General features: G+C 40.3%; 1 protein-coding gene across 4 annotated transcripts in view; it reads right to left on the bottom strand.

Annotated features, from left to right (window-relative positions):
* Positions 1-23,280, bottom strand: part of CCDC88C (coiled-coil domain containing 88C) — a 98,522-nt gene that overhangs the window by 3,945 nt on the left and 71,297 nt on the right. For 2 of the 4 annotated variants that reach the window (XM_071557666.1, XM_071557669.1), the window contains exons 15-29: positions 22,059-23,129; positions 19,724-19,851; positions 18,750-18,891; positions 17,337-17,525; positions 16,819-16,980; positions 15,438-15,715; positions 10,600-10,743; positions 9,006-9,192; positions 8,626-8,771; positions 8,233-8,322; positions 7,205-7,446; positions 3,135-3,317; positions 2,699-2,767; positions 1,860-1,928; positions 797-1,098 (exon numbers count right to left, since the gene is read on the bottom strand). In XM_071557666.1, the coding sequence (XP_071413767.1) occupies positions 797-1,098; positions 1,860-1,928; positions 2,699-2,767; positions 3,135-3,317; positions 7,205-7,446; positions 8,233-8,322; positions 8,626-8,771; positions 9,006-9,192; positions 10,600-10,743; positions 15,438-15,715; positions 16,819-16,980; positions 17,337-17,525; positions 18,750-18,891; positions 19,724-19,851; positions 22,059-23,129 (3,402 nt within the window). The remainder of the gene's footprint in view (positions 1-796; positions 1,099-1,859; positions 1,929-2,698; positions 2,768-3,134; positions 3,318-7,204; positions 7,447-8,232; positions 8,323-8,625; positions 8,772-9,005; positions 9,193-10,599; positions 10,744-15,437; positions 15,716-16,818; positions 16,981-17,336; positions 17,526-18,749; positions 18,892-19,723; positions 19,852-22,058; positions 23,130-23,280) is intronic. The other 2 variants (XM_071557667.1, XM_071557668.1) reach the window with 2 other exon arrangements.

Genomic DNA, 23,280 nt, shown 5'->3' with positions numbered 1-23,280 from the left:
AAACAGTACAACTCTGTTGCTTACAATACTTTTAAGAAAGCATTCATGAAACAGAAACATCTGTTCACTTACACTACCAATTAATTGTTCTTAAGATATTAATATTTTCAATACTGCACTGCCTTACTGTACAGCATGTCTGAGCAGTGAAAGACATGTGCCATCCAGAAAACAAACATTTAATTTCTGAACAAATCATTTCAATGAGCAACATATTCCTGCAGTTGTTGAACCCACAGGGCAGTGCCAGCCAACACACAAACATGCAGCACAATGAAAGTATCGAGACCTTCATTGGTAAGAAAAATATTCTCTCTCATATGCACTGGTATTTTCAGATTAAGAGATGGTTTTAACAACTGTATATTTTGCACTTTGGTTGAAAACTATTTTAGGTTTCATTCCTAATTATAGACTTAGCAGCTGAAAATTACACAGAAAACTTACCATTTCATAAATAAAAATATCTGGAGCTGAGAATTGATGATGTAACACAAAACTTTGACCACAAGTGTTTGCCAGTAAAAAGCCCCAGCACTCCAATACATAGTACTTGCAGTGAATTATCTGCCTGACTTGCTAATACAACAAAATAAATTAGCAGAGTGCTATGTGAAAGTTAATCTTGCTTTAGTTATTGGAACAGTTTCATTCATCTTTCAAGATTTGATAGTACTCACACGTATGAACAAGGTTCATCTCATCTTTCCTTGTTTCCCTATGCCCTCATTCTTTTGAATCAGCTCTGAACAGCTTTTTCACATCTGAAATGGGCTATCTAGCTCTGTTTACTTACACTTGGTGGAGACAGCCTGTTGCTTTCTTCCAAGAACTCTTCCAAAGTCACCATCTCACTGCCAGGTGAGGCAGACCTTTGCCTGCCTGCGTAGGCCTGAGATGGGTTACTCTTCTGAGGTTTGTCATAACAGATCCCACCATTCCGGTGGGAGGAGGACTCTTGCCTGCTGCTGGGGCTTACGATGACAGCAGCAGAGGGAAGGGCATAGCTGTCTCGGAGCAAGGCTGGGGCCTCTCTGCTTGGCACCATATCTTCACTGCTGAGGCTCTCAGTTCTACCATGGATATGGTCTAAGGACCCTGGGGAGAAGCACAAGTGGCATTAATGACATTGCTCTGCCCTCATTCCAGTAGATTTCTCACTGAGATAGAAACTTTATCATTCAGGGACTATTTCCACTCAGATTGGGTGTCATTTTTTTACCTTACTTCTCCTACAGAACTCAAGGCAATCAGACCTTTGAAAAATCAGGACTAGTAAATGTATTACAGCACGTACTTTGAGCCTCTATGTTAAACCAGCACAACCACTTCTCCAAGGAACAACACAGATAGAATCAGCAGCCTCTTTTACACCCTGAACCACTAGAAGATCTCCCAGTCTTGGCTGTGTGATCTGAAAGCCAGAACCTGACAGTGAGAAAGCAGAAAACGGATTTTTCCAGTGTCCGGTCTCTGGGCACCCTTCAAGGAAGCACAATTTCAGCAAAAATAAATCTCCAGAGCACACTGATTCCATACACAAACAGTGTACAGAGTAAGAACCACAGAGCCTGCTGCTGTGAAGAGTCTAAGAGTGGCCTGGTACTTCCCACAATATTGATTCCAAACTAAAGCAAAACTAGACTGCCTGCCTTAAAAGCCACCCTTGCCAGAATGAATCTTAGAAAAGGACCTCTTGCCAGAAGTTTTGATTCCCAAGACAGTCATGTCCTGATTGCATAATCATTACAATTTCAAAACAACGGTCATCAAAACTAATTGAAGGAAAATGGCATTTTGCATACAGTTTCATGGAATTTCACTTCCTGTTTGTCAGAATTCAGCTGTAAAAGCTTTACCTTTCAAATTGAGAGGTGAACTATTGCTGGAAGCATTCCTACTGCTCTCTAAACTGCTTGGCCTGGACACTGAAAAACACAAATCAAGCATTGAATAAACAGATCTTAAGTTCCTCTGATTCTCTAAAAGACTTGGTTACAGTCTGCCTTCTGAAAACTAAGTCACTTTGAAAACATTAACAACATAATATATGCCAAATATATAATGCCAAAATCCAGACAGAGTAGAAACTGTTTTCATTTCTTAAGTTGTTTAGCATCCATCTTGTTTATCTGGGTTATTTTTTGCACAGAGAAATATGTTTTGGGTTTTGTTTTTACAGTAACTATAAAGTAATGTAAATACTGAAAAAGCAGCAATAAGTTGCTGTCTCTCTCTGATTTCTCTGGAAGGAGCTGGCAGCCAGCCTACAAATTAAGTCTTCCACAAATCTCTAACCAGGCAGTGCTGCTGCCTCAACAGTGTTCCTGCCGTGCATCCACAAGCCCCACACTGAATTTTTCTTATTGCTGATTCACTCCCTTAAGGAAGGTATTGAACATTGTCCAGAAAAATCAGCAACAAATCTGCAGCACATGCATTACAAGGTCTGTTGCTGGGGCAAGGCAACTTGCCTCAATGCCAGCACTGGTTTTGAAAATTTACTTTGGCAAAACATCCATTAAAAGCTTCTCAATAGAAAACCAGAAATACTTAAACTCGCATTCCCAAAACGGTGCTGCATTACTACATCTCCTTCTGTCATATTAATTTGTAATACTCTGGGACAGTTCACGTGGATGCAATGAAACAGGTCTTAATGTAGACATTCAGAACACTCAATACACTACAAGCGTACCATGCAGTCTGGTGCTTGCCAACTCTACCTCAGGGGACTGTTCACACAGATTATCTTCTGAATTATAGCCTGGAAAAAAATGTAAAACATAACAGGCAATATTGAACACAGAAAGGTTAATCCTCCAGGTCAGTCTCCAATGCACTGTAGCAATGTAGAAGCCTGAAGCAATCAAGAGGGTTTTATGTAGCCCATGCTGGAAGAGCAGCCACCTTCTATCCACAGAAGAACTGACATTCAAATGTGGTCTGTCAAGATGATGGCATTACAAGACTGAGAAAATCCTGCATCTGATCAATAACCCGTTAAACAGACAAAACAAGAGTTAAAATACTACTGTGCTCTGGTTTTGTCCTTGAATGCCACTAATAGCCTTGCAGGGACTATGAAGTGCCTGACTGGCACTAACAGCTGGAGTACCAAATGCACCACACACCTTGCGGTCTGCTCTGGAGCCTGGAGATGGGGGTGGAAGTGTGCAGGTGGATAGCTGAGGTTGAGTATGTCCTGGGACCCATTTCCACACAGCAGGGTTTTGTGGCAGAGTCTGCTGAGATTTCAACATTATCATTGCTGCCTCCATGACGGGAACTCCTTTTCTGCTTCAGGTCCATTAGCACTGATTGGAAGAGATAAATGAATAAGATTCAATGAAAAAATAGCACTATGAGACTTGTATTTATCTGCCCATACACACATGACAAGCAGGCACAAAGAAACTGCACAACAGAGGCACCAGTTTTGCAAGCTTTTCCATAAACAGTTCAGTAGTGGATAGGAAATTTCTGCCACCAGCTTGTCAATCATGTGTACTCTCTGTGAAGTGTGGGAGTGACAAGGGCTGCTTAGTGCTGGTGGGAGGGTTGATATTATACATGCAACAATTACTGTGAAAGGAGGAAGAAAAGCAGCAAAGACATGAATCCAGAAAAGATAAGTGAGGTGTGAAATTCCCATAACATTAGTCCTTATAGGTACATTTTATAAGCACTTACTTCAATAATAAAATACAATAAGGGAAGAGTGACAGTAGTCATGCTCTTACTCCAAGAAAAATGATGCTGATTTGGAAATTATCAAGCATGATCCACACACTAAGCTAACTGCTTTCAGGTTTAGATCTTTGCTGTGGGTAAGATCTTAGTCTTCACAAGGTTAAAACTCTGCTGCTCTTATGATGTTCTGGTGCCATGATTTTTAAGTGGAGTTCCTGGGATCTTAGCAGGAAAACACCAAAACTGTGTGCTAGAATATTACTTAAATTCAGAAAGCTGACAGATTTTTTTTTACTGATGAGGTAGGTTAATTCATTTCTTTTAATGTGGATGTAAAGCTTTAAGGCACATAGAACAAAATTTGAAGAATTTACTACAGAAAACACAAAATGAGATGCAAGATTCTACTATTTTATATATTTCTATGGAATACTTGATTAAGTAACAGAAACTAAATGGCGAAAACACAGCAGAGTGCAGCAGTCAAAATAAACAGCTTGCAGAGACAAGGGACAGACAGTTCAAAGCACAGAGCAGCTGCAAAGCTGTATTAGAGAAATGGATCAAGCTCCTGTCATCTCAGATGGCTCCTAGAAGCCGACTTCAAGAACAATGTTTACCCCCAATGTTTTTCTGGGCTCAATAGCACAGGGCCAGCACTTGCTTTCAGAACTGGAGTTTATGCCATGCCTGTAGAGACAATCACTGGCTAAAGCTCAGCATGCAAATCTGTATTTCTAACTGACTTCATAGATGCACTTAATATTTCTGGCATTATGGAAGGTGTTAATTGCCCTGGAGACAAATGTTCTCTACAAATCACAAAACGGGCAGCAACAATTCTGCCAGAGTTCCAGGTTGTGCCACTGAGGGACAATTGTCAGAAAGAGAAGGAAGATGAGATCTTTGGTCCTCTCTGCTGAGCTCCCTGTAGCACACTGCCCATGCTGCATATGATTCTCTAACAGAGTGGGGACTGGACCTGCACGTTCATTTCAGAAGCCATCAGATCATGCCTGTAAAGGCAACAAGAATTCTGGGCAATGGATCAATGATGAAGGTTATTTCCTGTCTTAAGAATACAAACTTACTTTCTTCTTCCAAAAGAATCAATTGAAACTGAAGCACCAGAAAGTGAAACTTCATCTCAATTCACAATGAATTTTCATAGTTGCAAAGCGTAAAACCTTACCAAATATCAGGTATGAATGCAACCATCAAGACACTTGGCTGAGAATAATTTTTCCAGTAGCTTTCCCTCTATATTCAAAGCTAAACTACTTAAAAGCAGACAAAAATGTTTAAAAAATGGCCTTTTAAAATCTTTTACTGGCACGGAATACTGGAAAAGTCTCTAGGATTTGATGCTGTATTTGTATTTTAGTAGGACTACAACATTGTAGAAAGCATAGCAACAGCAAATCAGATCAACACTTCAACTGGACACAATGCAAGTATGTGATTGCAAGAAAATACCGAAGCAAAAAGCAACTTCAGTTACTTACAACATGCACCACAGCCAATATACATACGGAAACTGTATGTCATGAGGTCCCCTAAAAATGTGCTGCATTGAAGAAATGATCCACAGTGTGCAATAGTGATTCATCTTCTACAGAAAAACTTAAGTCCATGTTCACTAATCTTTGCTTGTATTTAGAGTACTGTAAAGACATGCTGAGTGTTTCTATCAATGTGTGTGTTGTTTTAAGGCATGAGGGATTTTTTTTGGTTGTTTTTTTTTGTTTTTTTTTTTTTTTAATATTTGTCAGAAATAAATGAAGATAAATGCTAAAGAGAAGGTGTTAGAAAATTCCCAATTCTGGGAAAGAAAGAGGTTCATTAGGAGAGGATGGGATGTCGGAAGAGGACCAGAACCGGAGCCGATTAGAGAAAGACTGATGATTCGATGGAGACTTGGGAGACTTTTCTTTATCCTTGCTTTTGCTTCTCAAAAAGGCAATCTTTTTGCGCTGTGCAGCTAAATTGTTATCACCCAGGGATCCCAAAAAGAAGAAGAGAAAAGGTAAAATAAAAGCATTGTAATTAAAACTTATTGTCTTAACACAGATTAAAGACTACACAACCAATAAAAATGACAAAGGCTAAACAATGACTAACATCTATATTGGAGGACTGATGAACACACAGTTAATCATAGCTAATCTGACTCAGAGTAATGCATAGATTAACACATACACATAAAATATAAGCAAGTTCTTTAAGAAATTACTGTTAGATCACTCAAAATGTTTTTACTTAACAATATACAAATCAAATAGATGTGTGCATGTTACTTGGTGATAACACACTCAAATTTCCTAGATGTCTTCCAGGCTTTAGTGCTGATGGCTACTCATCTACACATAACATCAAAATGAATGAAACCTCAGAGACTTTCTGGCCCTCCACAAGGGCTTTCTTCTGTGGAAACCCCAGCCCAAATTCCCATGCAGAACTTTGGGTGCATCTCAAACAGTTAACATCTCCTAGAATCATATGGATGATCTGAGACATGCTTTTTCATTTTAAGTGAATAAATGACCTTGAAGAATTGGAATAGGGAAATATAAAACCCAATCAAAACAAAAACTTCAGACAGACAGGTACTTGCAGTGGGTTATAACAAGAGTTCTGCTTTTCTCAACTGTTCCTCTTCAGTTTCCCACACACCACAGTGGGAAGACAGGACTTACTATTCAAGTATTAATTTCAAAATTGCCTCTTTAAAAGTATTGTCAGAGGGCAACAACCTATATATAGAAGCTGACAAAAACTCTCTCAATAGAATAAACAAAGCTTGGGCTATATACATGTATGACCTTTAATAAGGATGACAGAGTATTTTGCAGTGTTTTCTTTTAATTTTTCCATAATTAGGAACACCTGATTTACTGTATATACTAACTAAACAGAAAAAGAAATCATTCCATCTTTTCCTTGTGTTTGCCTCAGTGTTAAAAAACCAAAAAATCATTTCATCATTTTACATTTAGAAATTCCTAGTTTGCTTCGAAGTCTCAACATGGTAATGTCCTCCAAAATAAGCAGGTTCTGCCCCACTGGCATTTGCCATGTTATTTGTTTTCCATGTGCACCACCTGCTGGCAGTGGCTGTTAGCCAGATCATCCATCAGAAGAGTCAGCACTCCAGAACCACACACTGTTTTACAATCCAGCTTTAAACTGCTTTGCTGCAAAACCCCACTACATGAAATACTTAACCAACTTTATCAGTAACATGCAATACGTTCAGGCAAACCAGAAACTTTATACAGAAGCTGAAGGAAGAAGTACTAGATAAAAGGAAGAAACCAAATTAAAACCAGAGTAAACCCTCTACCTTTTTAGAGTTTACTCAAATTTTTAGTTTAGGGTTTTTTGCTTACTAATACCTATATTTTTAAAAGAGAGACATAAAATACAATGTGATTGAACATGAACATATCCTATGTATTAAATCTTTTTAAAGTATGTTTCAACTCACAGTTTTAGGCTAGGCATTCCTTACCTTTGTTTGAGGAACTCCCAGGGCTCTCTCTCTCTTCCACAGGGTTTGGCCCTTGAGAGGTGTTGTCCTGAGCCTCATGTTGGTGTTTCAGTTTTTGGGAGGCAGATGGAGAGTTGACTGTCTCTGGGGAGTCAGAATGCCATGTGGGGCTTTCTGCTGCTGGTTTCAACCGCTCCCTTGTAGTCTCCTTCTTTGGCTTGATTAGTTTGACTAAGGCTCTGGCTCCAATCCAGTGGTTTTTCCTGATAAAGCAAGTTTGGTGAATGGAATTCAGACAACTCTACAAGAAATACTCCCCAAAGAAGTTTAAAGCTATGCTGAAAACACCAATCCATCCTACATTCTTATTTGTTTCCTGTTGTGAATTGATTCAAAAAATGCAGCACGAATTTCTCAGAGCTTGAGGTCCATTTCTCTCCTAAAGTCAAAATTACTTTACAGAAATATTTCTTCAGCATGAGACATATGAGAAGGACAACTGTTCCCTCTACTGAATTCTAAACTGCACATATGGACCCACATGAGACATTTCAACAATATGAAAAGTTCTGCTACAGGAACAGACTGAGGAGGAAGGAAATGAAAACTGCTTTAAAGTTGAAACTCTGCCTTTGCTAAGGTTATCAGTCAGAATTGTGTATGACAAAATTAGCTTGGCTCTTTTTGTTGTTTTCAATATAATTTTTTAAGTCTCTTCTCACCACCAAACTGCTTATCCCCTTTGAAAGAGCAGCTCTGGAAGCTCCTAGTGCTGTTTAGTCAGTATGTTGGGAGTAAAGTGGCTCTTTCACAATTAATATTGGTTCAGGTTGCTGCATTAATACAGAGGGCCCCACGTGAGGCCTTGTGCTCCACATTAACACAACCTGCTGCTTCAGGGAATAGCCTACAGAGTGAGAGTGAAAAGACGTGTGGAGATGACATTACCTTTATTTTAGATAAAGTTTCTGTCATCCCCAGTTACAGAAAGCCCTTTCTCAGTCTCACAGATCTGTACAATAGCAGGACTGAACCCACAGGGGACTTACTTCTTTGGAGCAGGATCATAGAACTTGTACTGATCCATTATCTTCTCTTCTAGTTTTTCCTTGTGTCTCCTTAAGGCATTCAATTTATCACTGTGAGGGGGAAAAGTATTCTGAGTTAACTGTATGAAATTAAGCATAACCAAAAAACTGAAGACCAAGACCCACTAAGAGAGGAAAGAGACTAAAATATCTTCCTATTCCAAACCTTCAGAATCCTACTGAGCTCATTCACAGGCTGTTTAGAGAGGGCAGATGCAAAAGTCACCAAACTTGCTGATGAATGATTTTTGTGCAACAGGCATGAAAGGTGAAAGAACAGTAGATGGTGGTGCTAGATTACTGTCTAATACCTCAGGTTTTTAGGTTTCACAACTCAAATCTCTTTTTTCTTACATGTACTGCTTCTGTTCTTCATGATACTGCTCCTTGCTCTCCATGGTCTGCTCCAGTAACATCTGATTCTGTTGGCTCAGCATCTGAATCTGACTCAGGAGATGATGGTTTTCTTCTTCCAGATTTCCCTTCAGCCGTGACAGCAGCTATTAAACAAGATAAATTAATCTCTCCTCTGCATCTGACTTCCCTGGAGTGCACCATAATCAAGCTAACATAATAGCATGGCAACTCAGTGTACAAATCCATAAACTTCGAAGGATATGGGGGTGTTGTCATATAATTTGACCTTCTATACATAGCATACCAAAAGCTGCACACACTGACTGTCAGCTCTCTCACAGGAATGCAGCAGTAGCTGCGTGCCCAAAGCTACTCACCTCACAATGGTTATCCAGCTTGGTCAGAGAGAGATCCATGGACTGGTGCTGTTCCTTCAGCTCATCATAGCGAGCTTGCCAACGATTCAGCTCCAGCTGGGAGTTGTTCAAGGAAGTTTTCAGCTCTTTAGTGTGTGAATGCAGCCCTTCATACTCTGCCTTTAGTTGGTTGTGCAAGAAATTCACCCTGAACACGAAAAAGCCAGCAGGCATGTGAGGGGCACTTTACAGAAAGGACCTCACATCCAAAGACCACACCATCAGTTCACAGCTGTCACTAGTAGTTCCAAAGAGTAACTCCTAAGGACATTTTTACTCAAAGCATATAATAAAATTTTATTAGGAAGTAGTGACAGCATCATAAAAACTCTCAAATCTACAAAAGAACTGAAAGGAAAATACATGAAACATGAAACTTCTATTTCCTCAATGTGTGTGAAACACAGTGCAAATTTCTGAGGCACAATGTATTTAAGAGCATCTGTCTTTAAAGGCAGCTCTGTTTGGAACAAATAAACACTCACAGGTTGTTTTTTTTCTGATGCATGAGGAATGAGCATTTAAGTGTCCTGAACTGTGAAACACTAGTGTTGCAAGATGATACAGGGGCATTCTTTTACTGCTTTGGATAAATCTAAAAATATCTACAAATCATGAAGACATAAATTAAATCAATAGATAATTAAAAAATATTTAAGTTCTGTATCTGCTGACAGATCAGCTGAGCCTAGCTCTCTGCCAGCATTGCAATCAACATTTTGCAATCTCTGTCTTTGCCTCTGAGAAACTGAATTATAATCAGCAAACTTGAGGCAACCCCCCCTGCAGAGCTCTGCAGTGTTCTGAAGTACACTTGTACAATTGTAACTCGACTTAACATGTGACTCTTAATTCTGATTCGACCTGACATTGCTTTAACTTGCTCTGGTCTTGGCCCCTCTTGTACCAAACCATTTCTCAGAACACCTTTGTAGCATGAACAGCAGCAAGGATAAAGGGATCCCGGGTGTTTCACTGCTGCAGTAAGTAGAATTTGAATGCTGGCTCTCAAAAGGGGTTCTGCTGTGAGTTAACACTCACCCAGTGATCATGAGTGACTTAACTCTGCTTTTAATAAGAAGAATGGCAGTTTTCTCTGGGCAGCAGAAAATAAACAATGGTAACTTCTAGAACTAAATCATATTGTGTAAAAACCATAAGCCAGTTCTCCTCAAGGGAAAAAGAACGGTGTAAGACCCACTTCACAGAAATCTAGATACTCCTGGGGGGAGCATTGGTAATTCTGCCTAAAGGCGTTTAGAAACAACCAACTGCAGAAAACACCTGTGAACTGATGTGGAAGATTATTTGGTATGAACAAAGGTCCCAGGACCAGACCACGTCTGAAACACCAAATAACGGTATTTGCTGACAGTGTTCATGAAGCTGATAATCTTAAGTGAGATAAAATTATTAAATTAACAAGACAGAAATTGAGAAAAAAGAAAACATTAATGAAGGTATTCTGGAGATACAGTCAACACAGCCAAACAACCATGGTTTGCATAATTGACTTTTTAATGATACATACAAGAATTTAGCAAAGGAACAATACCTGTCCAGTTCCTCCCTCAGCTTCTGATTTTCCCCAGTGGTTATTGCATTTGATCTTCTCTCTTGTTGCAGAACCTCTCTCTCAGTTTTTAAAACTAATTCCAGCTCTTCCAATTCTGTCTTGTGTTTCATTAAACTGCTGTATCTGCAAAAGGAGGAGTAGCATACTCTCAGTTTTAATTTAAACATCTTTCTTTCTCTGGGTTAAGATTTTTAATAGGTAATAATACCACAAGGACCAGAAAATATTTTGTTTCCTGCCTGCTTAGTTTCATATATGTTTGTGTGGTTAAACATCTACCAGGGCTGAAGATTTCCACACTATGCATGAAAATTCACCTCAGTATACAAGTCAGTAGAGAAGGCTTTAGGAAAAAAAAAAAAAGCTTTTTTTAAGCAAACTGAAACACAATTGCCAGACTCTTATTACTTCAATTCCAGATTCTGGTCATTTGGTAAAAAGCATGAGATTCTCCAGGCTGAGTGGAAACTGCACAACTGAACTGGAATCCTATTAACAAATAATTGTCAGTGACAGGTGTCAAAAACCTGACTAGAAAGCTGCAGACAAAAGGCAACAAGAAAGCAGTGCAATGAGCAAGAGTTTATTGGATAACAACCTAATGCATATTACTTTATATGCACAGGTAATAGCATCTTGCATAGGTACTGATCTCCTGCATATTCCAGACAGATGATGAGGACAGTATCAGTGAACTGACAGCAAAACACCTTTAAGCAGGAGCTGACTCACCTGCTTGAGTGGCTCTACTTGTTCACCAATGAGAAAACCAAGGGCAGCACTGGTGTTCACATCCAGGCTTCCCCTGTTATTTGATGTAACTCATGCATAAGCCACTCAGGGTGGGGAGATGGGTAGAGACAGAGGGCTGATGCCATCACCTCCTGTCTTTAATTTTGATCTCTGGAATGCTAAAGTAACAGAGGTGTGGAACAACTGCCCTGATATTTTGGCACAGGCATCAACCAGGCAGGCTCAGTCTCCCTGGGGTGCTCCACCACCTGCACTCAGAGAACGCTGCAAAGGATAAGGTGGATTGAAACCACTTCACAAAACAGCAAGATGTTCCCAGATTTTTTTCATCTCTGGTGGCCTCTGTCAGGATATGTGCCCATACACACACAGCAGCAGAGGCCACTGGGGACACTGGTGCAGTGACTGCCTAAAGTCATCAGCACATTTTTTGTTGACTGTGATAAAAGGATATTGCCCTGAAATATCAGATACATCTGTGTCAGTAATGGAGAAATACTCTTCTAAGCAATTTTAAAACAGAAATTAGGTGGGAGATGGCAGCATTGCTTAAAAAGCTAGAGAGAACAAGCATCATCTTCATGATCTTTCTATGACTCTCATGCCAGCAGAGATGAATGCAGAGCTCAGTTACTCTGCAGTCATAAAAACTTCAAACCAAAACCAAAACCAGCAGACAGCACTAAATACACTGACTCCTGCCAACTTGTTTTTCTTTCAGGCTAACATTCCCTTCATCCCAGGGTCAAATTACAGCCTGTCCCAAATTCCAGTCTATTGAAGGGCCACACAGAAAAGTACCTGTCTCCCAGACAAAAGCTGCTTTATGTTACTCATTCCTAGTAACAGCAGTAGACTTTAATTAACCTTATTTATTTGTTTTCTTCCTCCATTCAGCTCCGGGACATTTCAAATTCAATATCCGTACAACAAATGGAAGAACTTGAAAGCAGAGGAAGGTTTCACATCCAGCTCCAAGAAGGATTTCAGACAGACTGTGTGCCAATCCAGAGTCTGAGAAGACAAACTCCACGGTCAGTCCTTTGGCAGAGATTGCCATGGCTGCCTCTGCACAAAGTGTGTTGTACATTCTTTTGCCATTTCTGTATGATAGGGCTACTCTGTTCATTTTTATCCAAGCCCTTTATTTTGTAAGGAAGGCTACTTACAGGGAAGCAGTATCCTGGTCCAGTTTTACTGGCCTGGCCCAGCACCACAGGCTGTCACACCAGCCTGAGGCCGACCACAGCTGCTCTCCTAGTAGTTAGGTGAAAGCTAAGAAAGAGAAGACTGTCTGCAAAAATGCAAGTGATTCTGCAGCTCCAGAGCTCTAATGAAATCCCTAGGCAAAATTTTCTTGTAGTCCAGATTCAGCATGGAATTTTACCATTTGAGCACAAACTGTGCAATCTGGTAAGCTCTACCACCAGGGACAAGGTCACCCATCCTGTAGACTATTCAACACTCATGTTCATGTCACTTTTTAAGCATCAAGCTCTTGGAGAGAAGGGGTTTTAAAAAATAAGGAAATAGAATCCATTTTGACTATAACACAATCCATTCCTAGGACTGAAAATATTTCTTTTTTAGCCCTTTTGGCTTTCACTCTTTCTGCTGCTTTTTTAGGAGAAATACTGTGTATAGGCATTTCTGACTGACAGAACTTTGAAAATGCTCAGCTAAAAGGCATGTGGCAGAAGGAACACAGAAAGATAATTACCAGTCAGCACTGGTAACCTGATAATACAACTCCCTGCTATATGCAAACCTCCACAGCAGGACTGTTTTTCCAGTGTCTCTGCAGGATCAGACTTGTCCAGAGTAAGCCACAAAGAAATGCTCAAGGATCTGTTAATCAATCATAGCTAGTAAGTTATTACCTTCCCTTAGTAATGGGCAGTATGTAAAGCAATTCCAAAATGCAGCAGAAGAGGCCAGCCTTTGTGTCTCAGCCAAACACCACAAAGTCAAAAAACTTCTATTAATGGTAAATGAGCCCAACATACCAACTCTCCATTTCTTCCTCAGTCAAACCCACATGTCCGTGGTTTGCTGTGTTATGACAGGCCATTTCACTGCAGTTACACACAACCCATTATTAAATCCACACTTCAGTGCTAATACTGTGCAGACAGAACCAAGAGAGGTTTGATGAAGTTTGCTCAGGTGCAGAAAACATTCTGTGGTTAGAATGCATCCGAGCAAACGACACAAACCTTGGGGCCCTTGGCTGTGCATGGTGATAGGTGTCCACACACCAGCCAAAGTTGCTGTGTATTTTCTAGATAAGCTGCAGCCATAGGTTTGTGCAGAAGTGGAATTCTGTGTTAAGCACCAGAACTATGATTACAATGCTGTCACCAGCTGAGAAAACCTATTACCTTGGAGTTGTGACAAGCAAAACCTGTCTCTTTAACACTGCACAAGCAAACTTGGCTGCACTGAGCTGTTCTGGGGAAAATTTAGCAGGCAGTGCATTCTAGCTGAAGTTGAAAGTGAGATATTCTATCTTAGCTGTTAAATGCCTTAGAATAACATAAGGAAACAGTTTTCTTATAGCTTTCTTCCCTCTCTGCTCCCTCAGCCAGCTGAACCACATAGCACATGATGGAGGGAAAACAAAACATGCACTCAAAAACTGGCTGTTCCCTGACAGCCAAAGGAAGTCACAGGTTGTCCTTGGACAAATCACCTTGATAAGTATCTTCTGAGACTGATCTGGTGAGGAGGACACTGCACTTTTAAAAACTGCCCAATTCAACCTGCTCTGAGTGCAGAGAAGGCCACCATCTGCTCCCCTACAGCATCTCAGTGGCAGTCACCTCTCAGAAACACACAGGCCAAATTGTTAATGATTACAGTGAAGATTGGAGCATCTCTTGCTATAGATAATCTGTTCTTTGAAAAATACTTTTCCCTTAGGCTAGAGCTGTTTAATATTTGGTACTCAACAAGCAAAGAAAGAAGATAGCAAACTGCCTTAACACACTGCAGTGTGATAATCTCAAGTAAAACCTGAATCAATGAGAACCATTAATCAGTCAAAGAGACTTGGTAAGTAGGAACAGTATCTGTGAAATCACTTACAGCTCATTTAGTCGACAGCCAAGCAGCTGTCCTGTCACACAGTCCCAGTGGATATTTTAATCACAATAGGTTTATTTCTGAACTTTATAAAAATATACCACACACTGTATTTGCCAGCTCCTTAGTCTTTGAGAAGGAAAAGTTTAGCACTAGTTTTCAGTCCACCATCAAGGATCATCATTGAGCTGCTCTGAACCCAACTCACAATCTTGCACAGAAATTAAACCTAAATACAAGTGTTTTGTGGAAAATTGGTGAAATATACAAGACAACTTTTGACAGACAGGCAGAGTGCCATTTATGTAATAGTACATTATGTATATTGTTCAGCTCACACATAATTGTCAGAAAATGACAGTGACTAGGGACTGAAAAATAAACAGACTACTGATTTCCTAACTCAATTGAAGGGCCTAAAGGCAAAGCTTTAGATTGTGAGAACCAAAAGAAAATAAATAATACATCAACTATCTCACAGCCAGGTCAAAAAGGTTTCCTTCAGAGAGCCTCCTTTGACATGACCTTGATGCCACACACAAACTTCAATGATTTAAATTTCTCAAGATACATACTAATCACAGGCAACTATCTGGGTGACTGGCAGACTTTATGACTAGAAGAGATACCTCACACAGTAGAATTGGGAAAATCTTTTTAAGGTTTCATGTTATTATAGCACAAATCCTTAAATGCAGTGAAGGCAGTTAAGCTACTTCTGACAAAGTACCCCCAAGACCCAAGCCCATGTTTACCAAATATCACTAGAGTCACCTCCAATGTGCCACCTCTAGAGGTCTAAAATCTAGAGCTTTGCAACTATTTTTATCTAACATCCTAATGATAGCAAGAATGAGTAGACACTTTTCCAGAGGAACAACTTTGTAATTTCTGTTTATAATTGTAGACCAACATTTAAGGCTAAAACTGTAACATGGACACATTCTGGCTATACTTATACTCCTGAGCAGCGAGCATACCTCTCACCCAGGCCTTTGTGCTCCAGATCCAGGTTTTTGTGTAATGTTTTCAGACAGCTGTGCTGGTTAATTAGCCTTTCATACTCTGCAGACTGCCGTTCATGCAGTGAAGCAAGGTGTTCATGGTCCTGAAGCAATGACTCGTACTCTGCTTTCAGCTGCTCCTTCTGTTTTAGTAGATTTTCATTCTCATTCTCCTTGGCTGCCTGCTGATTTTGGAGTAAAGCATTCTGGGCCATCAGTGAAGCACTCTGGGAGCTGAGAGTTGAATTTTCTACCTAAAGTTTCTCAAATAAAAAGAAAGTATTATTCACATCTTTTGGTACATTGAACAAACACTTCATATACTTTGTATCCATATAGAGTTAGACAAGAATGCCTCTGTTGCCTTGTAGACTTAAGCCATCAATGGACTATTTGGCATCATCTTGGCATTACCGTTGGTACTTTGCACCACATAAAACCATGCTATCAGCAGCATGAAGACTATTACAATAACCTCCAAACTGTTTTATTAGAAGTTCTTGAGCCTAAAGAGCCAGATGAGCTGCAATACTCACAACTCAACTGCATCGCTGACAATCATGTACAAAGTCAAAAGTGACTCCATATTTGTGTACAAATAATGAAAACTTAAGCTCACCCAAATTCAAAAATATGAACTGCACCAGTGTGTATATGGACAGTACTCCTTACAAGTCTGGTTTCAGTAGATAGGTAGTGAGTGCACTGATTTTATATGTTGCCAATATAACTCAATTACAGGTGAAAATAATTAAAGAGAACAATAAAAAAGTCTCTGAACATACAAGAGAAAAAGCTTTAAAAAAGTCATGCAAAAACAAAACTAGAGCTAATCCAATGTTGTCCTTTAAAACTGGTGTCTTTTTCAAACTAAGTTATTCAAAATCCAAGTAATTTTTAAAAGTATATATGTTTTCCACTGGCAACTTAGACATTTTGTCTGAAAGTATGAAAACTGTGATTGGAACTCATTGCCACAAGGCCTCCTGGGAGCTGACTTATGTCCTCTTTTCATTTCTTCCAAGCTCTTTCACAGGCATAGCATTAACAGAAAACAAAGAGCAAAGTTCTTTTCTTTCAGAGTTGTAGCCTCTGGAATGATACACCTGGATTTTGCTGTATTGTTTTTAACAAAGTCTGTCTAAATACACCTGCTTGCTGAAGATGGCAACCAGATATTAGCTACAGAGCCAATTTCCCTGCTAGCTTGGAGAAATGCAGACCTCAAACTAAGCTCCACCTTATGGGCCTTATCTTTACATTACCAACACACAAACATTTTCTCATTAGCTGTCATCTTCTACACTACTCTAATCACATCCAGTCTCCTGGCACAGAGGGGCAAGGTTGTCCTGACCTGGAGTTTGGCTGTTTGCGTCTGCAGGGCTGTATTGTGCTCCTGAAGGAAGACATTTTGCTTCTGTAGTGTCAGGATTTGATTGTTGAAGGAGACATTCTGTGTTTCCAAATGCTTTAGCTGTTCTTTAAGGAGCTGCTTCTCAGTATGCAGGGCTGCATTCTGAAAGAGAGACAGCACTGAAGGGGTGACGGGAAGAAAAGAAACAGCTGCCGCGATCACCTATCAAAGATGAGAAGCAACTAGTGATGATCATTCTGCAACAAATGTGCAAAAGCAAACCCTTCCTGGCATTAAATGAAGGTAGGACAGATGTCATACACAGGATTAATCCCTGCAAAGATGTTACACAAGACATGCGAAGTATTTAAGTCCCATTAAATCCCAAGGGATCTGGTAGGCTTAGGTGCTCCAGAAAGCCCACCAGATTCCTTTAAGCTCAAAAATTCAGTTTCCAGCAACCCATTCATCATCACAACAGAAATCTATGAGCTAAGAGGAAACAGGAGAAGGCTTACATTCCTTTCCAGTTCAATTGCTCTGTCCTTCAGTTTCAGCAGCTCTGTGGTAGCCTCTTGGTGCCCCGTTTCCAATTTCTCATTCATTTGCTGGTTGGGAATGAGTTCCTCTGGCAAATACCTCAGTGACTTCTGATCACACTGCCCATCCTGTTGAGTCTGCTTAAGGGCATCGAAGTCCTTCTTCATCTACAAAGCCAACGAGCAACAACCTTCAACACTGAGTAAACTGGGATTATGCATTAATAATGATGGGATATGCTGCTCTTCTCTTGGACAGTACAGACTTTTAGACTCAGCAACCCTCACTTCACAGATGGAGAAGCTGAGACACAGATGGCTTTAAGAATCCATGTCTCAGCCTCCAGTCTGGTGCCCTTTGCCTCAAGCTCTCTGTCACCTAAGAAATAGGCTGTTCTTATGTGAGAAGTTACAACTGCAGTCTTCCTCAGTGTATGTTTCCTCCAAATAAGGCTTTAGAAAGACAAGACCACAAAAAACCCATGGGAAAACAGATCTGCAAAGAGCAATCATCCAAAAAAATCCTGCTTCTGTGCCACTAGTCCAAAATTTTTTATGAATTTGGTGTCATTATACAGAAAGGGACAAGAAAACGCAGCCCTGTCAAAAAATGTTCTTGGGAAGTATGTGTATGAGGAGGGGCAGACAGAGCTAACCTGTTCTTAAAAACAAAACAAAAACCCCACAAAAGGAGTCCCCAAACATGTGAATGTGCAGAACTGCAATGTTGTCCTAGTTCAGCAGGAGGGACCAGCTAACCCTGTGTGGGGGTGATCAAAGCTGTGTATTCTACCCCCTCTATTCATTCCCCAAGGAAAATGGGCCATTAGCAGCAGCTGCCCAGGGAGCCATTATCACCTTCACACCCAGCCTGAGGGGGGGGCGGAGCTGCTAATGGGCCATCAACAGTTCAATACCCCCTGGCTCCCAGAGTTAATCACCCATTGTGTGAGTCCCTGCCCAGGGGGAGGGACTGGGTGCTCCCTGAGGGTACATAAGTGGTGGGTAAGAAGACCTTGGGAACTTCTCGTCGGATCCAGAGGAGCAGCAGGACCTCAACAGGAGGAGATCACCGCTCTCGCCCAGACCACAGCCTTCGCCTGCACCAACAGGTTTTTCTTTTCCTTTTGCTCTGGACTTGGGGGAACCACAGGGTTCTCAGCACAAGGGCAAACAAACCCCCTTGGGTTTGTGCCCCAGGACACTGGGTTATACTGCTGGGTTTTTGTGAGTTGAAAGCAATTTCCCTTTTGTGTCAGTGTTGTCATTGTAATATTATTATAAAATTTTAGCTCTGACTTATAATTTCTCTCATGGTGAGTTCATTTCCCCTGCTGGTTTGCCTTTAAACCAGCACAAATGTGAACAATTAAAATCCACTTAACCTCTTACCATATTTAGATCATTCTGTAACTGCTGGTTCAAGTTCAGAGAGTCTTTCACTTGAGCTTCCAGCATTGCAATCTTCTCCTCTTTCAAAGCTAGTGTTGATTTCAGTGTGGATCCAATTTTGCTCTCCAGAACCTTGTATTTTCTGAAAAACACAGTAACAGCTTTCCAGTGTCTGCCACTAGGATATGAGCCACCATCTATATAGTACATTTCATCTTCACCCGTTCCAAATCTCACTACATGTCAAATTACATGTGCTTAATTGCTGTTGATATATTATAGCTGAGGAACTTGCTTTTGAAAAATCCAGTCAATTTTAATGGAGGTAACACCAGCATGGTTCTACAGAAAGATCAAAGAGTTACATAACTCTTTTTAATTCTCTTTTCTCCTGAATTACATTACAGAAATTGCTTCTCATGACTCTTTATACTCTCAACAAGGAGAGAAATCCAGTCCAAAAGTTCCCACAAGCTGGGTATGTTTCTCTAATTAGGTCTCACCAAGAAGCCTATACACATATGGGTTGTTGTGTTGGGCTTTTCTTTGTTCATTACTATAGGACTTGCAAATCAGCAATTTCTTCAGCAACATCTGTGTTTATATTAACAGGTGGCTGGATCACCAATTACATAGATTAATGACCTAATGTTAAATATACATTACTCTAGCTTATAAAGGAGAATATGAAGGTAAATACACACCAAAATAGCTCCCCAGCTACCCTGCTGGGAGTACAGGGGAACTGCAGTAACACTGCTAGCATGGAGAGAGGAAATGGCACTTCTTCCTTCCACCCAAGAAAACATTTTGCAAAACCTACTGTATACTGCCAAGCCTTCCTCAGGAAAACATAGTTTATGACCAAAATTGTTACTGACCATTAGAGTAAGATAGACGAGAACCAAAAACAAAGCAAAGGGCTTGAGTTAGGCTGAGTCAAAAGAATGACTAGAAAAGCTCAGTGTCCTTACGTGTCATCATTGCCATTGTCATCCTCCAGTAGCAGCTCTTTGTTCAATCCTATCTTCTCCAGTTCCTGGCTCAGTTTGTCCAGCTCACTAGATAGCTTTTGACTCTTCAGCTTCTCCAGGACCAAATCCTGTAACAGCACTAACATAATTAGTTGCTATGCAAAGGGTGGTCATAATTACCCAGCACTATCCAATTTTTTTAAAAGTACTGGAAAAACAATTAGATAAAATTCTAGTTTCACGCAGGTCAGCTAAAATTCGTCATCAGTGACAGCTGAGTGCAGAATTAAACTGATTGCTTTTATTTATAGATTACTTGCAGTAACACTGTAGAACCCTTCTTCTGGCCTTTGTCTACAGTGAGTGGCCTTTGTCTCACTCACTGAACTACTTCTGCCAATGCTGGCATTGTGCCCACCTGCCAAAAGCAGCAATGTATGCAGGCCAGGAGACACCCCATCTTTGTGCCACAGAGGGATGTGTGCAGGGCAGGGGACACCAGCAGAGGGAGTTCCCACCTCTCAGCTAGGACAAAAAGCCCTGCCAGCACTGGCACAGACATAGAGGAGTGACAGGACTTCAGTATGGAAGTTTCCTGAGATGGTATGGCTAAGATGTGATTTCCAAGGGACATGGCAACAGGGTCAATAGTGAATAATGTGCTGAGTTTCTGAGACATGGTAAATTACTGCTCAAAATTTAAAAAGTATATTTACACTGTAGTCCAAGAGACAGGACAGCTCTGGAGACTAGAGAGCTTGATCACTTTTTCTGGTATCTACTGATGCAGTCTGGTTTCATTCAGGTTTCTTTGGGAAGAAACTTAAGCAGAACCTGACAAGGAAGTCATACAGGGGAAGGCTTGATGGTGCTGTACCAGAAGGTGTGTTGGGACAATGCTTTGTTGTTACATCAGATCTGTGTGAAAATGGCCTGTGAAGACAAAATGCCAGCCTGCATTTTTAAAGGGAACAAATTTTTTTGGTGCATAGCTAAGTGCAAAGATCCCTAAAATTCTCTGAAATATAAATGCACCATAGAGATCTATATTGCCCATGTTTCTGCTGAAAGTTTTCTTAAACAACACATGAAAAAACACAACAAAGTTACGGAAACACTCTAAGTAAAAAAAAAACCCTGAACATCAAACAGAAGCAAGAATGAAGTTTTTAAAATACTTTTGGTTAACTGTAGGTATTTAATAGTCCTCTGATATCACAAATTTAGCCATGCATTCATTCACATGACAAGGGGAAAAAAGGTATGGTTAAAGACAGTGTCAGTTCAAGGGTCTGTAAATAGGTCCTTTCTGTAGATTCTGCAGAAGGAGTTCATGGATGTTGAAGGGACCTAAGGAAAAAAAACGGGCTACTGCATGGGTCTGCGCCACTGGAAATCTGCAGAAGTCTAAGAAAGGAAAGATTAAAAAGGAGCCTTCTCAGAAATGCTATTACTTTATTTATTTTTAGGAAAAGTTGGATCGAAACATAACTTGAGACTATTTCAATTGTTTCCAGTAAAACTTTGTCCCTCTCAAAATTGCACTAATGCTTCAAAAACTAAAACAGAACTAAACCTTCCAATACGTAATTGCTTACTGCATTAGTCTTGCTGAACTTATTTATCTCACTGAGCTAGTGCAGCAAAAACCTTTTGCCTTTTAATGCTCTTCCAGAGGAAATCTGTTTCTGGCAGGACAACAGAAGCCGGGACAGGTAATGACAACGAGCTGCAATAACCTGGATCTGCTCATGTCAGAGTGTCAGGTTCTAGTACACACATCATTAGACTGTCAATGTCATAATTCTCAGTGCTGGAAGAGGTCCCTGCTGCTTGGCATGCTCTCACTCCTCAGGGAAGCTCTTGGGGAAAAACACTGTAGGTAGCAGAAACCTGGTGCAGCTGTTAGTGAAAGGGTTTGATTGGTCATCTGGGATGGTTCTTGTCTTAGAACAAGGATGTCAATGGGTCCTCCACAAGTACTCTAATTTCTAGGCTTAAGATTCAACCTCTCCAACTGGAGCTCTCATACTAGCAAACAATTTTGTGGTCATAGGGTTAGAGAAAGTAACAAAGTCTTTGGCTTACAGACACCACATGGGAGCTGTGTTAAAACATTAATCTCCATGAAAAAAGGTGTCATTTTGAGACTGTGTTGTGGACACAAAATGGTACATTGCAGTTTTTGGCATGTTCCACCCTCTGATGCAACACTATCCACTGATGGCTGTTAAGGCTGTGCAGATGTCCTATGGGACATATGTCTCCCTTTGGTACTCCACAGACCTGAAAAAAAAAATAGCAGCACACAACCTCGTAGAATTCTTTTGCTTACCTCTCTCAATGTTGCTAGTGTTCTCTTATCAATTGTAACTTGCTTTAGGAGATCTTTATTGTCCTTTTCAAATTCTTTCAGCTTATTAGATGAATCTCTGAATCGAGCGATTTCCTTTTCGAGTGTTTTGTTCTCTTTCTCAGCAACTGCCAACTTGACTGTACTATCATCCAAAATAGCATCTTTCAGCTCCACTTGCTGCCAAAGCCGTTTCGTTTCTTTCTCTAGCATTTTTTTGTCTTTCTCAAGCTGAGACATTTCTTGTTCTAGGGCTTTGTTCTCCTTTTCTAACCTCTCTAGCCGTTTGGTAGAAACCTTTAGCTCCTCAAGGTTTCTTTGGAGGACCTGATTTTCACTCTCCATTCCCTGTACTTCTTTTTCTAACTCTTGGATCTTTTTACTACTGTTCTCCACAATTTGCTGAAGTCTCTGGTTTTCAGAGTTGACACTCTGATAGCTTAGCTCCAGCCTCTCTGATTTCTTGTTCATTGCTTTTAGCATTTCCACATTCTTTCTTAAGTCCTCTTTCTCCTTCTTCAGATCTTTATTTTCTGCTTCTATTTGTGCCATTTTAGTGCTGGTAAATCTCATGGTCTCCACTACTCTTCTAAGCTCCAGGTTTTCTTCATCCAATTGCTTGTTGTCCCTTTCCAGGTCCCCAAGTCGGATGGAAATATTCTGCAACGTGTCCAAGGATTTTCTCAGCTTCCTATTTTCCACTTCCAGATCCCCATTCTCCTGCTCAAGAACTTCCACTTTTTCTGTCACTATTTTCATCACTGCTGCCTTCTTTGTGAGCTGCTCATTCTCCCTCTCAAGCCGATGGAGTTCCTTTTCCATTTCTTCCACTCTTTCCACTTTTTCTCTAACCTGGTCAAAATCCTTTTGCAACTGTTTCTTCTCAAATTCCAGCTTGCTCAGTTTGCTACTCGTCTCGGTAACTGTTTCATGAAGGATTTTGTTCTCTTTTTCAATATCTTTCACTCGTACCTCGCTGCTCACTTGTGATCTTTGTCTCAGTGATAAGACAACTTGATTAAGATGATCATTTTCTTGTTTAAGGTCCTGTATCTACAAAAACAGTCATGCAAATGTTACTCATCTACCTTACAAATGCATTACAAATTTGTCCTAAAGCAGACAGGTGATTGTTAACAAAATAATGTCCATTTAATTCAAGACAAATTTCTCAACAGTTTCCCCTGATTATAACCAAGAACCC

This window comes from Pithys albifrons, chromosome 6 (assembly GCF_047495875.1).
Source record: "Pithys albifrons albifrons isolate INPA30051 chromosome 6, PitAlb_v1, whole genome shotgun sequence".
Lineage (NCBI taxonomy): Eukaryota > Metazoa > Chordata > Aves > Passeriformes > Thamnophilidae > Pithys > Pithys albifrons.
The sequence above is the reverse complement of the archived record's forward strand: the minus strand, read 5'-3'. Positions and strand labels throughout refer to the sequence as shown.